This window comes from Pongo pygmaeus, chromosome 12 (genome assembly GCF_028885625.2).
Source record: "Pongo pygmaeus isolate AG05252 chromosome 12, NHGRI_mPonPyg2-v2.0_pri, whole genome shotgun sequence".
Taxonomy (NCBI): domain Eukaryota; kingdom Metazoa; phylum Chordata; class Mammalia; order Primates; family Hominidae; genus Pongo; species Pongo pygmaeus.
The window spans coordinates 91,377,880-91,396,391 of NC_072385.2; the positions used below are offsets into that span (position 1 = coordinate 91,377,880).

The 18,512-nt window shown below is 44.6% G+C and overlaps 1 protein-coding gene and 1 long non-coding RNA gene across 6 annotated transcripts in view; one reads left to right on the plus strand and one right to left on the minus strand.

The window, feature by feature from the left end:
* Positions 1-486: 486 nt before the first annotated feature.
* Positions 487-13,173, plus strand: LOC134737805 (uncharacterized). The gene is made up of 2 exons (XR_010123110.1): positions 487-9,945; positions 11,498-13,173. It is a non-coding gene; the product is annotated as an uncharacterized LOC134737805 (long non-coding RNA).
* The window catches only part of EML4 (EMAP like 4), a 162,741-nt gene continuing 157,039 nt past the window's right edge, over positions 12,811-18,512 (minus strand). For all 5 annotated transcript variants that reach the window (XM_054475189.2, XM_063648780.1, XM_063648781.1 and 2 more), the window contains 2 exons: positions 16,332-16,462; positions 12,811-15,618 (listed from right to left, as the gene is read on the minus strand). In XM_054475189.2, coding sequence (XP_054331164.1) covers positions 15,145-15,618; positions 16,332-16,462 — 605 coding nt within the window. In that variant the 3' untranslated portion in view covers positions 12,811-15,144. The remainder of the gene's footprint in view (positions 15,619-16,331; positions 16,463-18,512) is intronic.

Consider the following 18,512-nt stretch of genomic DNA (forward strand, 5'->3'; position numbering starts at 1 on the left):
ACGTTCTCGGCTCACTGCAGCCTCCGCCTCCGGGTTCAAGTGATTCTCCTGCCTCAGCCTCCTGAGTAGCTGGGATTACAGGCATGTGCCACCAGACCTGGCTAATTTTTGTATTTTTAGTAGAGACGGGGTTTCTCCATGTTGGTCAGGCTGGTCTTGAACTCCTGACCTCAGGTGATCTGCCCACCTCAGCCTCCCAAAGTGCTGGGATTACAGGTGTGAGCCACTGTACCTGGCCTAAAAATAATTTTGATAATAGATCACACATGACTTTCAGTTATAACTCAGGAGTTCAAAGAATTGTGATTTTGCTATCACGAAACTTCATTCCCTTCTGTTTATGAAAACAAGGTTTTTCAGTGCTTATATCTGTAAAAATAAAAATGGGAATGGAATTGATGCTGAAATTACCTTATTTTAACAGTAAGCAAGATTTAACCATGGAAACCTGAACGAGCTCCCTCCCTCTAATTGCGATGCCTTTTTTTTTTTTTTTTTTTTTTTTTTTTGAGGGGAGCCTTGCTGTGTCGCCCAGGCTGGAGTGCAATGGCGCAATCTCAGCTCACTGCAAGCTCCGCCTCCTGGGTTCACGCCATTCTCCTGCCTCAGCCTCCCGAGTAGCTGGGAATACAGGCGCCCGCCACCATGCCCAGCTAATTTTTTGTATTTTTAGTAGAGGTGGGGTTTCACTGCCTTAGCCAGGATGGTCTCGATCTCCTGACCTCGTGATCTGCCCACCTCAGCCTCCCAAAGTGCTGGGATTACAGGCGTGAGCCACCGCGCCGGGCCTGTGATGCATTGTAAGACAGATTTTCTCACACTTTGTTTTGGTCAAATATGTACTAATAGTAATTGTAATAATTCAATCTAGAATAAATAAATCTAGATTGAATCTAGATTGAATAGAAAAATCTAAATAAAAGTCTAACAGTTTATGGTCACAGGAAATTTAAACAAATTTCAATTTTAGAGTGTCACAGAGAATTATGTATGAGCAAAAGGAGACTTTCATTCCTAAAGTTGTAGTAGGGTAAATGTTTTGGGACAAAGTTGTAGGTATGGGAGTGGAATGGAAATACATGTGTAAGCAGAGGTTTCTGACTGTTGTATAGATGTGTATTTTTAACCAGATGAAGGTAGGTGTCCAACTGCAGTGGAGTTTACATTCTGTTGGATACATTTAGAAGTGATTTAATAATTTAGCTAATATTTGTAACAATAGAAACTATACTTTTTGCAACTATTTAAATTTAAAATGAATTTTAGGTATTAAGCTTAGATATGCATAGATGTAAATTTTTTTTTTTAGGGTACACAAGGGTAAGAAAGGTTGAAAATGGCTACTTTACACTTGTCCTTGTAAAGCAGTGCCCACTTATCCCTGGCTTTGCTCTTTCTGTCAGCCAGATTCCCTTTCAGGGTCTGACTAGCTTTCCCTCTCCTTCTTGGCCCCTTCATCCAGTGTGACTTTGCTGTGAAGCTGTTGGGTAAGGTGAAGGTTGGTGTGGCTTTGATAACACTGGCCAGCTTTCATTTATTTATCTGCTTTTTTCTTCTCTTCATGTGTGTGGCCTTGGGCAGGCTCTCCTGGCTTGTCTGACACCGAGGTCTGTTCATCCCCATGTCTTCCTTCTGATTTTTCTTATGGTCAAAAGCTTGGTAAACCTCTCACTTTCTGTCCCATTCATCTTCAATAGCTAGAGGTTATACCTGGGGCTATAAAAATTGGTTGCTGAGAAATTCTGATACTGCCTGGTCCCAGTGATTTAATACATATATTTGACATTTTACCTCCACACCTCCTAGGTTGGGTCACTATTTAGTACCACAGACTGCCCGTGTCAGGTTGGCTGAGAAGTGGGGCCCTGTCCCCTAGCGGTCCTCTTGTCGGGTTCATTGGCTGGTATCTTTGGCTCCTCAGGGACTCCCTAACCCACAGTCTTCAAGGAGTTGCATTAATTCTCTTAGACATTTAATTAGTGCACAGAAGCACACACTATTAGGTGCTGGAGCCTCAGAGATGAATCATGCTTAGGGTCATTTTCAGGGTGTGTCTCCACCTCTTAGGGTTGATAGACCACATGGCTAGCAAGTGGCCTTGTTATTGAGGAATTCTGCAGTTATCCTTCACCTGTTCTGATCTGGGAGCTCTCTGTGACTGGCGGGGCTTGATGGCTTTAGAGAAGGCTGCCCGGGTGGGTGTGGTGGAGGGAAACCTGGCTGTGGCTGCTGTTCTGGGAACCCATGTCATCCCTTGGTGGTAGCAGTTCAGGCCTGGTAGCCTGGAGGGCAGCAGCAGCTGCCTCTTGCTCTCATGACGTGAACAAGAGCAGTGAGGGTGGCTCAGCACCTCCTGAGGTAGGAGGGGAGTGGGACGATCACTTGCAGTCTCCTCTGCCATCAGCCACTGTCACTTGCATAAGCTGGAATCAGGCCTCCTGACCTCTGTGGCTCCACGGTGCCCGGGTGCGGCACTGCTGCAGGATGTGTTGGGATGGGCAGGTCGGGGGGGCCCACATGCTGCTTGCTCAGGGTCCCAAGGCTGCTGGAGCTGACTTGCCAGGGGAAGTCTGCTGCAAAACCCGAAACGGGGGGCGGTGAGTGGCCAGGAAGAGCATTCTTTAGGTCATATTTTTTTCCTTGAGTTCTGACACAGCCCTCCTGGGACATCCTGCCTTCTCTTGTTCTGACCTCGTCTATGACATAGATTAGTCATGGCCACATGGTTGTACCTCAGGGCCAAAGCACAGGTCTCTACACTGCCTAATGTGTATTAGCCAGATTGGAATCTTTGCTGACTCCAAATATCATTCCAAGCTGCCCCAGGCTGTGAGAAATGGTGGCGTTGCCTCCCAGTTGGTAGAGAAGGTTTTAGGAAGAAGGCTTGGAAGGGCTGTAAAGTAAAGCAGACGGAGTTAGGGACCTGGGTTTTCCAAGGCAGGGAAGGAGAGGCTGAGTCTGTGTGGGCTGTACCTGGTGCCTGCCTGAAGGGCCAAGGAAGTAAGTAGGTGCAGAAATTGGGGTGGTTTCTGAGGGCATCTTGCCAAGCAGAGAGCTCAAGTCCCTCGTCTCAGCTCTCCTAGGGAGAGGGAGAGAGCAGGGAAGGGCAGCTAGGCTAGGGTGGAAGAGGCAGGCTCTGCTGGTCCAGGGCCCCCTTCAGGGTTCCAGCTGTACCAGGCTTAGGCTTCAGTTGTGAGTGCGGAGCCCTGAGCTCAAGCATGGAGGCAGCGTGGTTGCTCAGCTCAGCCTCTCATAGGAAGGCCTGGCATCAGTTCCGGAAGTGCCTCGCCACTAGAGAGGGTGGGGAAGGTCAGATGCTCCAGAATCAGCTGATACCTGCGAGGCTCTAACCCCATCTTCCCCTCCCGCCTGCCCCCTGCTTAGGCCACAAAGCCTCCACGTTATGCGGCAGATTAATTTGAAAATTGAGTTGCAGCTGAATGAGTTGATGTCTTCAAAGTTCAGTGGTGTTTGATTAGAGCCGTCCAGAGACTAGACTTGCTCCCAGGAAATGATTCTGACTGAATAATTAAAGTGAATAAAGGTTAGATTTGTGTTTCTGGCCAAATCTGTGTTGCATTCAGCATCTCCAAAACATGAATTCCATTAACCTTTCATGAACTAGCATTAAATTACTTTCAATTAGTTGTCATTCTAATTAAAGTTGAGTTACACAGAGCAGCCTTTGTTTATACCTGGTAGCTGTTCCCTTGCCTCCTCTGGAACTAAGTACTCTTGAGCAAATGGTCATTTGGAAAGTTGGTTTTATAACTTTGTGTCCCCCCACCCATCACTCTGAATCAGGACCTGTTCCTTGAGCCGAAGGATGTGGGCGCCCACGGCAGCAGGAGGGCTGGGGGAGCATTGCTGGCTAGATTGAACCACGTGACTTGCAAAAAGCAATCCCATGGCTGTGGGAAAGGAAGTTAAGGAGTGTTTAAGGTAGGCCGCCCAGCCCAGGCAAGCTTGGGCAGGCCTTGGGGTACCAAGTGAGGGACGGTCTGCCCAGGTGGGACTTGGGCAGGTCGGGAGGGAAGTGTGCTGACCCCTGCGACGCCATGACCTGGCTTATTCTGAGCCTTTATGCCTTGGGTGTGGGTGGCCTTGCTCCTGCTAAGGGGTAGATCCGAGTCCTCCTCAGGGCCTGTCTGCAGCCTCAGTCTCCTGAGGGCCAGCATTCCACGCTACTGTCTAGTGGCCACAGCAGGAGGGGTTGAGGGAGGACTGAAATAAACAGTGTCCCCCTGCGGGACTCACCCATAAGTTGTCATCCAGCATATTTTTTCTGTTTGTTTTCTCCATTGATTATGGATGTGACATGTTCTAACCAAGACAGAATCTCTAAACCAGTGCGGGATTCTGCAGGCTGGGGCACTTCGGGCCCTTCAAACCCAGGATGCCAGAGGTGAGCTCGCTTTCTTTGGCTCCAGGTCTGAACAGAGGTTAGAGGTGCCCACCACTTGCCCTACCTTTGCCATCAGTAGCCCTTGAAGCACAAATCATTCCTTCTGCAGTGTGCTGTGCAGTGGAGACATGGAGAAAGGCGACACTGCTCCTGGCCTCCCGTGCTTGCAGAATGATGAGCACAGTCAGAGCGCAGTGGAGCGGCCCAGGGCAGGGCCAGGCCCTGGGAAGGCGAGAGGAGGAGTGGCAGGGAAGCTCCTGCCGGGGCGCTGTTGAACTTGCACCTCACGTGAGGTGGTTTCCACCAGAGGACATGGGGAAGGCATGCACCGAGGTGTGAGGGCATCTCGGGTGCGCCTGGGGGGTTGGGGAGAAGAGAGGAAAGGCAGGGTCCAGGATGAGAGTAAGAGGCTTAGGCCTTACGGAGCACATTCCTGGGGCCAGGCCTGAGAGCTGGACTCTGACTGGTGAGCAGGGTGTGTGTCGGGGCTAACCACCTGATCCAGCAAGGATGTTTTTGTTTTGGTTTGCTTCTTTTGAACGCACAGTGGCAGTGTGGAGGACAGAATGGAGAGGAAAAAGACTCACAGTTGATAATTAAGAGTTGTTATGAGAGCTGATGGGGGCCTGGGAGTGACAGCCGAGGGCACAAGAGAAAGGAATGGATCCCAGGGGCGTGAGGAAGGCAGAGTGAACCCAGTGTGACAACTGCCCATCTCTGGAGAGGGGAGGAGGTCTCTGGGGTACCCCCAGGATGGTGCAGCTTGGCTTCTGGGTGAGTGGGGAATGGAGTACAGAACCCGGGGGTAAACAAGGCAGGGCGTGTTTCTTTGGAGAATGTGGGTTGCCTGTGGGTCTTCTAGGTGAGGAATCCCATAAGCATTCGGTCTGGGGAGAAGGCGAGGGATCTGGACTGGAGTTAAAACTCGAGACCGAATATACAGGTGGCTGCAGAAACCAGGGGTGTCTGCGACATTGTTCAGAGGGTTGTGTGGGAGTGAGGAAATAGAATGGGGGATAACCAAGACTGAACAAGGCGGGTGGAGAGGAAGAGAGCAGCGAGGCTCACGGGGTGTGTGAACAGAGGAAGGCAGACATGACAGAGAGCACACTTTGGGTTCCATTCATGTAAAAGCCAAAACCAAACCGACGTCTTCAGTGGCGACAGGAGGTCAGAGTTGAGGCCGCCTTGTGGGAGTCCCTGACGGGAGCAGGTCACAGGCCGACTTCTGAGTGCTGGCAGCAATCCGGGTCTTCCTCCAGGGGTGGCTGTGTGGGTGTATACGTGTGCACAGTGCGCTGAGATTTTGCACTTTATTGGAAGTAATAAATTGAAAAAGTGTTAAAAATAAGAAAGGAGGAAAGCAAGGAAGGAGGGAGGGAGGAAGGGCAGGAGGAAAGAAAGAAACCAGGAGGAATGGTGGCAGGAGAGGAGGGGGTTTCAAGGAGGATGACGGCCAGTGTCGCTCACATGCCTGGAGCTCAAGCCACTGTGCGGGCTCTGTAGAGGCAGGAGTAACGCCTCTGGCCTTGGAGGCTGCCCCGCAGTCCTCGCGGTTCAGCACTAGTGTGTGTCCCTCATGCTTCGAGTGAGTGGTGTGGAGCGGAGCCTAGCGTCGAATCAGGACATGGAGGAGCAAGAGCCACTGGGGGATCTTGTGCCCGAGAAACCCCTCAGCTCCTGGTGGTGCCGACGGCCGTGTCTGTGGTTTCCTGAGTGCCCTCCCTGGCAAATCCTTGTGTTTAAACTTGATAATGTTTAATAAAAAGATGTAATTAACTACTAAAATTTGATTAAAAAAAACTTCCTTCTATTTTAATGTGAGAGTTTCCCATAGAAACCACTTCAGTTTTGGCGTGGTGAACGGCAGCTTTATTAATGGAGCCATCTGCAGGCTTTCCTCACAATCTGTTGCATTGCCCATGGCTTCCAGTGCAAACACCGGTGATTGTGATGCAGGCTCCAGCCAGTGATCAGAGGGGACGGCCTTCCTGGCGCTCTGATGCAGGGATAGCTAATCTCTCGTTCTCTTATGTGCTGAGCTCGCCAGGATGTCTCTCCCCTTTGGATTGGATGTGGGCAAGGCCTTCATCTTCTTTTTCCTTTCTAGACCTGGGAGATGGTACCTCTGCTGCACAGATAGCACCTAAACCCACCTCCACTCACTGGAAAATGCTTCCATGGGAAGCAATAATTCTCCCCGTGAGTGAAAACTGTTTCCTGAGGCCTTCTCCACCGTAGCCAGTGGTTAGAGCCCTGCTGTTAGATTCCTCACTGGCCCCCCGACAGGCTGACCGCCAGGCGGGGATGGAGTTGGATCACACCAAGTCTCCAGGGTCTTGGTGAGGGCTGAGTCCTATCCGGGGGATTCTTGGCTCCACTCATAATTAATCATCTTCTCCATGGAAATGTCCAAGCCTGGCAAACGTTTCTGCTAATGATTCTGGTGAGATGTTCACAGGCAGCACATGGCAGGCCACATCAACACAGATCTTGCTAACAGAGCCGGGGCCTGTCGCTCTCGGAGAAAGCCTGGTCCCCTCATCTCAGTTCTGCAGCAGTCTTGGGAGGGCTCTGCTAAAGAAAGTGAAATTCTGCTCTTCCTTTCCATTTGATTAATTCTGAATAAGGGAAGCTGATTTAGCCCAGACACCCAAGGAAAGGCAGAGGCTGGATGGCTTCAGGGGAGGGCATCCGAGGAGGAGTGGGTACCAACGACACATCAACCAGAAGCAAGACGAGGAGGGAGAAGGGACTGGCCGCTGTGGTTGGGGGAGAAACATGGAACGGCTGTCTCCGCCTTGCATGTGGGCTAGGAGCATGGGGAGTAGGGTTATGGACCAACCAACCGTCATCGGAGGGGCGGACCAGAAGATGAATTCTTAGTGCTCCCAGGTCGTCTCTTGTCCCTATGGTCCCAGATGCTGAGCTTCACAGTCATACCCCAGACTGACACCCTCCCTCGCCTAGGCTTCCCTCATGGCCACGCCATGCTAGGGGTTCTCCCATAGGGACCCATGATAGCAGAGCGGGCGCTAGAAAGCCAGTGGGCACCGCGTGGTCCCACGGTCCGCACTGTCTCCTCTGACGGTCAGTGGAGCACTGCAGGTGCACACGTGCAGGGAGAGTTTCAAAAGGCTTTGTGGTAGTAAGGCTCATTTTCTTCTCCGTATTCCCTTCAAAAGCATAAAAAGAAGGTAAAGTTTCTATGTCATTATGTACATTTTTTATTTTGAGACTAACAGGAAGTTGAAAAATAGAGTCCCATGAACCCTTCCCTCCGCTTCCCCCAGTGGTGACATCTTACGTTAACTATATGAGACCAGGAAAGTAACATTGGAAGGACACAGTAATCCAGACCACAGGCTTCCTTGGTTTTCAGCAGTTCAGCGTACACTCTATGGAATTTGACCCCACGTGTAGATTCATGCGGCCGCCATCCTACTCATCGTCACTGCAGAGGAATCCCCTTGTGCCACCCCTTTGTAGTTGCCTCCCCTCCCTTCCATCCCTGTCCCCTGAAGTCACTAGTCTTTTCTCTGTCTCTGTAGTTTTGTCATTTCAAGAATGGTGTATCAATGGGATGCAGTTTGTAGACTTTTGAGATGGGCTGTTTTTCACTGTTGCTCATGCCCGTGAGCACCATCACATGTGCATGTGTTCACAGCCTTTTTTCTTGCTAAGTAATATTCCACTGTGTGGGTTGCACATCACCTTGGTTTTTCTGTGAAGATTGCAGAAGTAGCAACATCACTTTTTAAATATTGAGATTCAGCCTTTTGGAGGTTGATTCTAGAATTTAAGCAATGGGTGGATGGTTTCAGTGCATGAGTAATCCAAGATTCCTTAGGAATAATTTACTTTGTACATTTTCCATTATACATTATAGCATCTAGTTACAATTTTCTAATTTTGAGGGAACATGACTTTGCTCTAAACCAATTCTAAAATATACAAAGTTTGTTTTTACAACCTTTCTAGAGTGTATGCTCCGTGAGGGCAGGGGCTAATCTTTCTCATTTTGGGATTCCTTGCTGAGCCCCACACAGTTCCTTGCACTAGGCAGGTTCTTAATATATATCTGATGAATGGGTGCCTCCTTTGGATCCTCAGTCCCACATAAACTCCCCAGGATTTACACTGGCTGCCACTTTGAAGGTGGTGGCAACACAATGCATGTTTCTTGCAGAGAGACTGAAGTCCGTAGACGAGGAGCTGCTGTAAGGCATCTGACTTGCATTTGTCAATTGAAACAGAGCTCTACGGTGACAGCTCCAGCTTCTGGTTTCCCTGCTTTTAACCAGGTTATCAAATGATTCCAACCCAGTGTCAGCCAAACGGGCATCATTGTTGACAGTGGCTCCAGTCTCCTGTGACCTTTCCTAGGAGGCACAAGGGCTTGGTTACTGTGATCAGTCACGCATGAGATGGGATGACCAGGCTGAGGGCTTTGCATATTAAGAAATTCATTTTCCTCCCTGAGGCCCTTTCTTCGGGCACTCACTTTCTTCTCAGTGCCTTCAATGAGATCTGGTGAAAGGACACCCTGTCAGGAGTTGACGTCGGCCTCTGGAATCAATTTTGTTGAATCCCACTGAGATACTTAGTCATCATCAGCAGTGGTCCATATTCATCTGTCAGTGGATGGCTCTTCAGGAAAATCTATTTTCAGGACTACAGGATTATGTTGCTAAAAGGGAGGAGACGGAAGATCAAAGTTCTATGGCTGAGCATGAAGTTGACTCAACCTCCCAACACTTGCCACAGGAAGTGAGGGATGGGGAATGAGGACGAAGTGGAAAAAGCACATGGCCAATGACGGAGAGAAGCTGCTACGCTGAGCTCAGTGAAATGGAATTGCCCAAAGCCTGGATAATAAGGGAGTGGTGTTTTCACACCAGTAGGTTTTAAATTGAACATTAGGGACTGAGGACTTCTGTGCCATGGTCAGAGAAGGCAGGAAGAACAAGCATTTGCTGGCAGCAGGTGGCACAGTGAACCAGCCTGGTGGTTCTTCTGCCCCATGCTGTGGTTGTAGGGATAGCAGGGAAGGATTTGTGCATAAGCTCCCCTTCACCTCTGACACGATTCAGAGTCCAAAGCCTCATCATCACCTTCTCTTCTGCCAGTCTTAAATTCTTCTACTGGAAGTTTAACCGATTTCATTCTTATTAACAACCATTGTTATTTTACAGTGCATATAACCTACAGCAAGCGAGCATGGCAGCTGGCCGCACGGACTCCGGAGGCGGGAGTACCTGGCTTCAACTCGTAGCTCAGCCAGTTGGCTTCTCTGTACCTCAAGTTTCTTCATCTGTGAAATGGAGATAATCGAATTTAGTATTTTTGAAAAGATTGAGTTAATACATGTTAAACACATGAAGTGTTAACTGTTTTCATTGAATAGCATCTAGTCATGGGGCTGGGCCGTATTTTAATCATTGAACACCTTGGTTTTATTTCAGCCTATTTCTTCATGTTTTTGTCCTTTGAGACATAGAAGTGGTGCCCTTCAGGTTTTCTACCAGATTTCTGAATTGGTAAGTTATTTATTTTCAAGTTGATGCTTTTTAAAAAACTGCATTCTATTATCACATTTTAAATTTTTTTACTTATTTTTTTTTTGAGACACAGTGTCGCTATTTTGCCCAGGCTGAGGTGCAGTGGCGTGATCTTGGCTCACTGCAACCTCTGCCTCCCAGGTTCAAGTGATTCTCATGCCTCAGCTTCCCAAGTAGCTGGGACTATAGGTGTGTGCCACGAGATCTAGCTAATTTTTGTATTTTTAGTAGAGACAAGTTTTCACCATTTTGGCCAGCCTGGTCTAGAACTCCTGATGTCAAGTGATCCGCCTGCCTCAGCCTCCCAAAGTGCTGGGATTACAGGCATGAACCATGGCACCTGGCCTATTGTCACACTTTTAACATTTAAAATAATTGCTTATGAAATATCCAGTGTTCACTATTCCCCAATTGTCTCAATGTTTTCTACCATTTGTTTGAATCAGAATCCAACAAGGTTCATGGTGGATGTTTAAATACTGATGCTTTGTGATATAAAGGGGAGAGGATGTGGGAACAATTGTTCGGCCTTTAAGAGCATATATCAGGCCGGGAACGGTGGCTCACACTTGTAATTCAGCACTTTGGGAGGCCGAGGCAGGCGGATCACCTGAGGTTGGGAGTTCAAGACTAGCTTGGCCAATAAAGTGAAACCCTGTCTCTACTAAAAATACAAAAAAAATTATCTGGGCATAGTGGCGCACACCTGTAATCCCAGCTAGCTACTTGGGAGGCTGAGGCAGGAGAATTGCTTGAACCCAGGAGGTGGAGGTTGCAGTGAGCTAAGATCGTGCCATTGCAATCCATCCAGCCTGGGTGACAGAGCGAGACTGTCTCTAAATTTAAATAAATAAATAAAAGCATACATCAGCATCTAGTAATGAATGTGGTGCTGTTTGGATTGGCAGATTCTTTAAAAGTGGTCAGTTCAGTAAGCCATGGTCTCCTGAGGACATCACCCATGAAGAGACAGTGGATAAAGAAATGAAACAGGCTGACGTTCCCAGGAGACAAACTTTTCTATTTGTTCTTCTTCCTTTTCCTTTGTCTAGGAAATGTTTTCTTTATTTTTGAGATAGGGTCTCCTCTGTTGCCCAGGCTGGAGTGCAGTGGTGCGATCTCAGCTCACTGCAACCTCACCTCCTGGGTTCAAGCAATTCTCCCACCTCAGCCTCCCTAGTAGCTGGGACTACAGGTGCGTGCCACCACACCTGGATTTTATTTTGTTTCTGTATTTTTGGTAGAGACGGGGTTTCACCATGTTGCCCAGGCTGGTCTTGAACTCCTGGGCTCCAGTGATCCACCTGCCTCAGCCTCCCAAAGTGCTGGGATTACAGGTGTTCAGCTACCGCGCCCAGCCAGAAATGTCTTCTATTATCAGGATCTATTAATGAAGGGAAGGTAGAGCAGAAATTCAAGTTTCTTTTGGAAAAGGTGAACCAATCAGCACACAATGACTAACATTACCTGAGTCCCTGTGAGGAGAGCAGGAGCTGCCCCTTCACAAGGAGGTGCGCCTGTTTATTTCTAGGAACCTACAGACCATTCTGTCTCTGTGGCTGCTGGAGACTCAAGTCGTGGCATCTTGGACAAAGGGACTTTTCCAGCAGGGTGGGCTTCAGTGATGGTGACACAGATGTGCAGCATCGCTGTGTCGTGGACTCACCTCCTCCCGGACTGAGGACCAAGACTGACAGAGACTGTCTTCTGTTTCCCTTATCTCCTTTCCAAAGTCTGTGAATCTACCCTGGTCCTTTCCTTCTATGTCTAATGAATGTCTTTCTCCTAGTGTAGTAGAGGAAGTACAAATTTTGAAGTTCTAGAACATAAAAAGTCTCAGCATGGCCATGATCTAAACAAACATGGGCTGGTTACTAAATCTCCCAAACTCATTTCCTCATCTACTGTCACCTCCCTGTATCCCTGAACACCTGGGTATTGGGAGATGTTGGGCCCACAGTAGGTGCTCCTCCAGGGGCAGCTCTTCTTGGTCCATATCCTGCCCATCTGCTCTTCAGCCTTCGTGGTCCTAAAAACATGTACTTGTCCTTTATTTACAGCTTTAAGCTGGAAAACTAGTTCCTTCTAGAAGTTACACTAATACAACACCTCAATGTGCCCAAAATCTAATTCATCATTTCTCCATAGAAGTAGTTTTGGATTTTCTTACTTTTAAAGAAAAATCACATTGTTGAGCGGGTTTGTTTTGGTGCCCACTAGCCATTCTGTCTCAGAATCAGTGAAAATGGAACTTCTACCCCAGGATAGCCTCTCATGGATTAGTGTACGTAAGTGGCTGTGAATATTCAGTCACCAGGGACAGGTAAGGCAATAATGAAAACCCCATTATTTCTATGATTGTAAAACTGGGGAATGTTTGTTTGGAATACTATCAACCTATTCTTCATAAAGAAAAATTTGTAGTAGCCAATTTGTGATTGTGGTATACAGAAGATCTGCGTTACTAAAGCAACATGGGAGAGATGGGAGAAAGCAGAGAATGCCATGGCCTACTGAGTTCAAGTACTTCACAAAGGCTAACAAACACTGCGAGGCAGCCTAGTCAGATGGGTAACCAAGATTATCAGGATTATCCAATATTAAACATTAGAGAAAGTGTTGACATGAAATAAAACAAAGCTATCCCCATTTTCAATGGGAGCATAAGTCAGAAGTAATTTCCTCTAACATTATGAGATGGGAGTTTGTTACTACCAGAATGATTTTATCCACAGCAGCAGCAGTAGCCCACTGATAAATGTTGTCTTCTGAATTGTCATGCCTTCTGATAACTGGATAGTCATGGAAACTCGCAGTATAAATGAAGAAAGAGTTAAGACGCGCTTAAAAAGAGGAAACATTTTGATTAGTTTATTTTTTAATCTTCAAAATTTTCTGCCATGAGACAGGAATGCATGATAGCAATGGCTCAACATCTTCACATGAAACACTTGGATTCATTTTCATTCACAAGTTTTTCTAAAAACATCTACAGTTTCATAACCCCACCCACTTCCAACCATTATCACAGATTTAACTGACCATTAAACAGTAGTTGCCAGCATTAAATAGCTGGAACGCTTCCTGCGTATTAGTAGTGTCTTTTGAAACTACCACTGAAGAGTATCATGATTATAAATCTCATTGTACATGGCAACCCCAAAGGTGACTGATGTTCTCAAATAAACTCCCTGCTGATCACCGAGAGCTGTATTCCCCAGGTACTTAAAGAAATGCTCTTCTCCAAGAACTGCCTGTTCATGTCAGTATATTTCTTGCAGGGAGTGCAGCACATGCTGATCTGATGATGTAATCATCACTGCTAACAGGCAGATACATATGCCTGATACTTACTGGCACGCTCCGATAACTATGTACAGAACATACTGAAAAAAGATGGGTTGCTTGGAATCTCTCTTCTTTTGAAGAGAACTATTTTGAGGTTTTTTAACAGTTGTAAACAAAAGGAAAGATATACAGATACCTATACACATAGAGATCTACACTGAGTATTTTCAACGTGGTGCATATCTTCTGATCTAGAGATACACACAGTGTCTCCACTCGCCCCTTCACACACACCCACACCCTTCCATACAGCGTGTGAATATAAATGTTGTAAATGTCCTTGGGAGTTCACTGGAGTTTTCATATTACCAAATGATGATGAAATACCTGATTTGTATTACTCCTGAGAAGATATTAGAAGGGAATGACAGTTCTGATGCACTTTGGAATGGCACAATCACATAAACGCCTGCATACTTAAGACTTCTTAACTCATCCAAAGTTTCTAAACATGATTTGACCAAAAAAATAAAAAGTATCAAAACAATGCAGCAAGTTAAAAAATCAAAACAAAATACTTTTTTATAATCAAAGTATAAACAAATATATAGGAAATACATATTTGTCAGTAATTACTCTTAAAGTAGGAAACATGTACTGAAAACCATAGCTAGCCAACAGAACTTAAAAAAAAATACCTTTCCAATGCATAATACATGCATTGCCCAAAATAGGATAGCCACATTAGACTTACAAGACTTATAGCAACTCCACCAGAAAAAAACTGCTACACAGCAAGTCTGTTAAGTATGCTGTTGGTAAAAAAACTGCTGTGACTGTTATCCACACTTCTGTAAAAAAAGAATTTGCAATTTGATGAATATCTTATCCCTCATATAATTTGTATAAAATTACAACAAAACCAATAAATTTCAAGCACCAATTCAATAATCTAAACTTACTGTATTTATATTTCTCCTATTATTGAGGGAACAAATTATGATGAAGGCTTAGCTGAAATTAGCCAGGTAATTATTACAGTTTAGTTTTAAAGGCATGTGGTTTTCCTTCCATTCACTTGAATCTCAAACATTTGAGAATGTTTAGGCTAGTAAAGGACTCCTTGGAGGAATCCATCATTCTGAGTATTGAAGGTTTTAATATACATTGAAAGCTCTTTAACAAACCAATGCTCTCTTAGTTCTAGGATAAAACAGAGTTGCACACAAGAAATTAAGGGACTGTTCCTCATTATGACTTAGAAAAGGCAGCACCTCTCTAGTAGACTAAGAGCATGTCTGGACATCCACTGGTAGTGTAAGAAAATGGCATTTTTTTTAAGAAGGCAACACCATTGCACTTGGCAAAACTTAAGTTTTTCTTAATTAAAAAATTTCCATTACACATTTGGGGTGAGAGGGTATCTCAGTAAGAGTACATTTTTTTCTGGTTTCTTTTTCAGGAAAAAAAAAAAAAAAAAAGTACAGTCTGAGCCAGTAGATGAGTAACAGTGTTTGTGATACCTCTGGTTGTTCCTGAAGAAAACATGTTCAGATAACAAGGGGGTTTGTTTTCAAAATCAATGCAACTGCTGTTTTTGTTTCCAGTATTTACATCACACCACTTACGTACACAGTAATTTGTGAGACATCATTAATGTTTCAGTCTTCTCCTAGTATTAAGTTTGGTTAATTTTCAATAAACACCAAACTAAAACTTTAAGTTGGCTGCATTTGAGAGACTGAAAATAAGACTATTGAAGAAAACAAATCACATGGAAACCAAAATCTCAATCAGCAGTGATTCTCCATCACTGCCCATCCTGTTACCTGAACTTTATCACAAAATCACATGCAGCTGAAGGAAAAGAGTCGCACTGAAGCCAGGGTGTTAGGACGAGGGCAAAGGGTCTTGCTGGTCCTCCAGAAGGGTGGCTTTGGCCTGCTCCTTGCTTATCTCGTTGGATGGCTCTTCATAAAGAGGCTCACCAAGGTCTCCGCTGCCCCCTTCACTCTCCTCCTCGCTGTGGTCTTCACTTGGCTCCACAGTTTGTTCCAGGCTGTTCTCCAGAAGTGTGGGAGAACTGCTTATTCTACTTTCCTCTTCAGCTGTCTCATTTAAGGGCTGAGAAGGAGGCGGTGTGGGAGTATTAGATTGGATGACACTTTCGGTGGAAGAGACAGGGGCTTTGGTTAGAGTAGTATCTGCTACAGTCTCATTCTGAGGCAAAGATAACTTTTCCACAAGTTTCCACTGAATGATGCTCATGTCTTTTCCACCAGTTGATATCAGGTGACTGTCATTGTGAGTAAAACTGACATTGGTGACATGGCTGCTGTGGGCACTGTACTTGTGACTGGGAGCCTATATGAAATAAATCAGACAGACAGGAAAATTAAACTCATTGACATGCCTGTTTCAGAAATGGAGGTGATACGTAAGGGGGGTAAACTCAGCTTGTGAAATGGGCAATCCAATTTAAAGCCAGAAGTCATCAAATCTCAGGAATAAGGCTAGCCGTTATTTCCTTTTATTATCACTTTACATAGGAAAAACAAAACAGAAGAACTGGACATCTCTGTATTTTCACACTATATGTTTAAAAAAAATAGCTAAAAGTCTGTCTCTTCTAGATGTTGGTCGTATATTTGCCAGAGCTTAGCAATTATTCTTCTGAAATGGTTAGGGGAACACTTACTATGTTGGCAGGATTACAGGAGATTCGGGAAACTTCCATTAGTTTTATAACGTTGAATATGTATCCAACAAATAAAATATTTTAAAATATTTAGGAGAGATTTTAAATTGCCAACAAATCAAAATAAAAAGGAACTGGACAATGAAGAAACAGGAATAACATCATCAGTCGTCATTTCTACAGGTCACTTCTCCTTAGCCTTAGGAAGGGGGAGAAGACAAGCACTGCCTGGCTGGATGCTCACTGATGGCCCTTATCTCCCTCTGTGCACTGGAGTATCACGGAGAGGAATCAGTAACCTATATTTTCTTGCCATGGATGCAAAATCATCCCTGGACAGAAGGCCTTATAACATTAGTTTCTATTAAAGTGAGTTTACCTTTGCTTTGGAGCAGGGATACTGAAACAGATGGACTTTACAGAAGTCATCGGCAACAGCTATCACCTTTCTATTGTGGGATCGCACCAGTGCATTGATATCTGTCCCATCAGATCCTTCTGGCCAGACACCTTTCATATGGAAACACAGGGATGCAGAAAAATTAGCTGAAGAAACATAACTGTGATGCTACATGTTTATTTTATTTTAGAATCTGTTTAGCTTTTATCTATGTTCAAACTCTTAGCTGTTAACGTTTTCTTTACAAATTTCTCAGTGGCTCACACTGTTCTTCATTCAAATGAAGTCCTGTCCAAAATCTAACTAATAAAAAACCAAAATAGCCCCAAAATGGAAAACTTAAAGACTCAATGGTACTCAATAGTAACCAGCAGGTGGTGCTAATAATTTATTTTACTTTCAGCTTGACTTACACCTCAGCAATAAGCTCTTCTTTTTTAAAGTTTCTGGATGGAGGGAATCAGTTACTTGTATAGACAAGGTTCAAAAACAAAGCCGTAACACCAAGTCTTCAAAGTGGAGTCTAGTTTTTCTTTCAGGCAGGCACCTCCAAGAAAACCTCAGAGAGATTATTTCTTATAGAAAGCATAGGCCATCCACTAGTTTAGCATGCTATCCCATAGAATTTTCCTGGAAAGATTATGTCCCAAGATAAGACATGCCAAATTTAATTATTCTGAATCATTATGCAGCACTAATGATCATGTCGAACATAATTTTCTCAAACCTCTATTAGGCTAGATTGAAACTATGGAAGATTTAAGGGTTGAGATGTTGGCCACTTGTGGTTGAATGCTACTCTAGAGAACAAATACGTTTTTGGTAAATTTGCTAAAAACAAGCCAAATACTTTAAAATTGGTCTCTCTTAATAATTTAATAAATAATGTCTTCATTAAAATAACCACAGAAGCTACCAGCTATGGGTCACTGCTTCATTTTCACCTAGAATAATGAAATTGTTTATGGACAGAATTATTTTAATTTCTTCCTGGCCTATTAGGCTTCTCTGTCTTGATGGCACTTGTGTTTAGAACAATCACCTATAATGGATTATTTTTCTAATGCACATAGCATAAAGAAATGTTCAGATCTATGATCAGGCTGGAGAACCCAATTTTCAGAAGGCAGAGATATATTGTTAAAGAGAAAATATTAATTTTTGTGTATTGCTTTAGGTATTGGTGCCCTGTCCATATTCAATATTTTAATTACCTGAGCATAACACTTCTTTTTAATTATTTGCAAATAACGCTTTACTATTTTAACTTTTCCATCTACTAACCCTTTTAGAAGGATACCTAAATACTGAGGGAGGCTTAGAAAACAGTCATAGAGGTCAGATTTCCAGAAAGTTACAAAACGTCAGATTAGGAAGAAGCCCCACGTAGTTATCTTTATATAATTCTCCTAAAAATGCCTTTGTATTTCAACAAGTGGTGTAAGGCAACGAGACATCCACACTCAAAAGAATAATAAAATACACTGTCAAGGACATGGAGAAACTGGAACCCTCGTACACTGCTGGTGGAAATGTAAATGTAGTCACTGTGGAAAACAGTCTGGCAGTTGCTCAAAAGAGTCAACATACAGTTACCATTTGACTCAGCAATTCTACTCCTAGTTAAATACCCAAGAGAAATGAAAACATGTCTACACAAAAACCTGCACATGACTGTTCACGGCAGTGTTATTCATAATAGCTGAAAAGTAGAAACAGCCCAAGTGTCCATCAACTGATGAATGAATTAACAAAATGTCGTCTATCCATACAATGGGATATTACTCAGCCATAAAAAGAGTAAAGTACTGATGTATGCTACAACGTGAATAAACCTTGAAAACGTTATGGTAAATCACAGAAGCTAGTCTCAATGGATCACATATTGTATAATGCCCCTTATATAAACTATACAGAATAGGCAAATCAATAAAACAGATTAGTGGTTGCTGGGGGGTGGGGTAGAGGATGAGAGAGATGGGGTAACTGTTAATGGGTACAGGGTTTCTTTGTGGGGTAATGAAAATGTTCTAAAATTAGACCTTGATGGTCACACAACTAAGTATACAAAAATCACTGAATTTTACACTTTATTTATTTATGAGCTGGAGTCTCACTCTGTCACCCAGGCTGGAGTGCAGTGGCACAATCTCAGCTCAC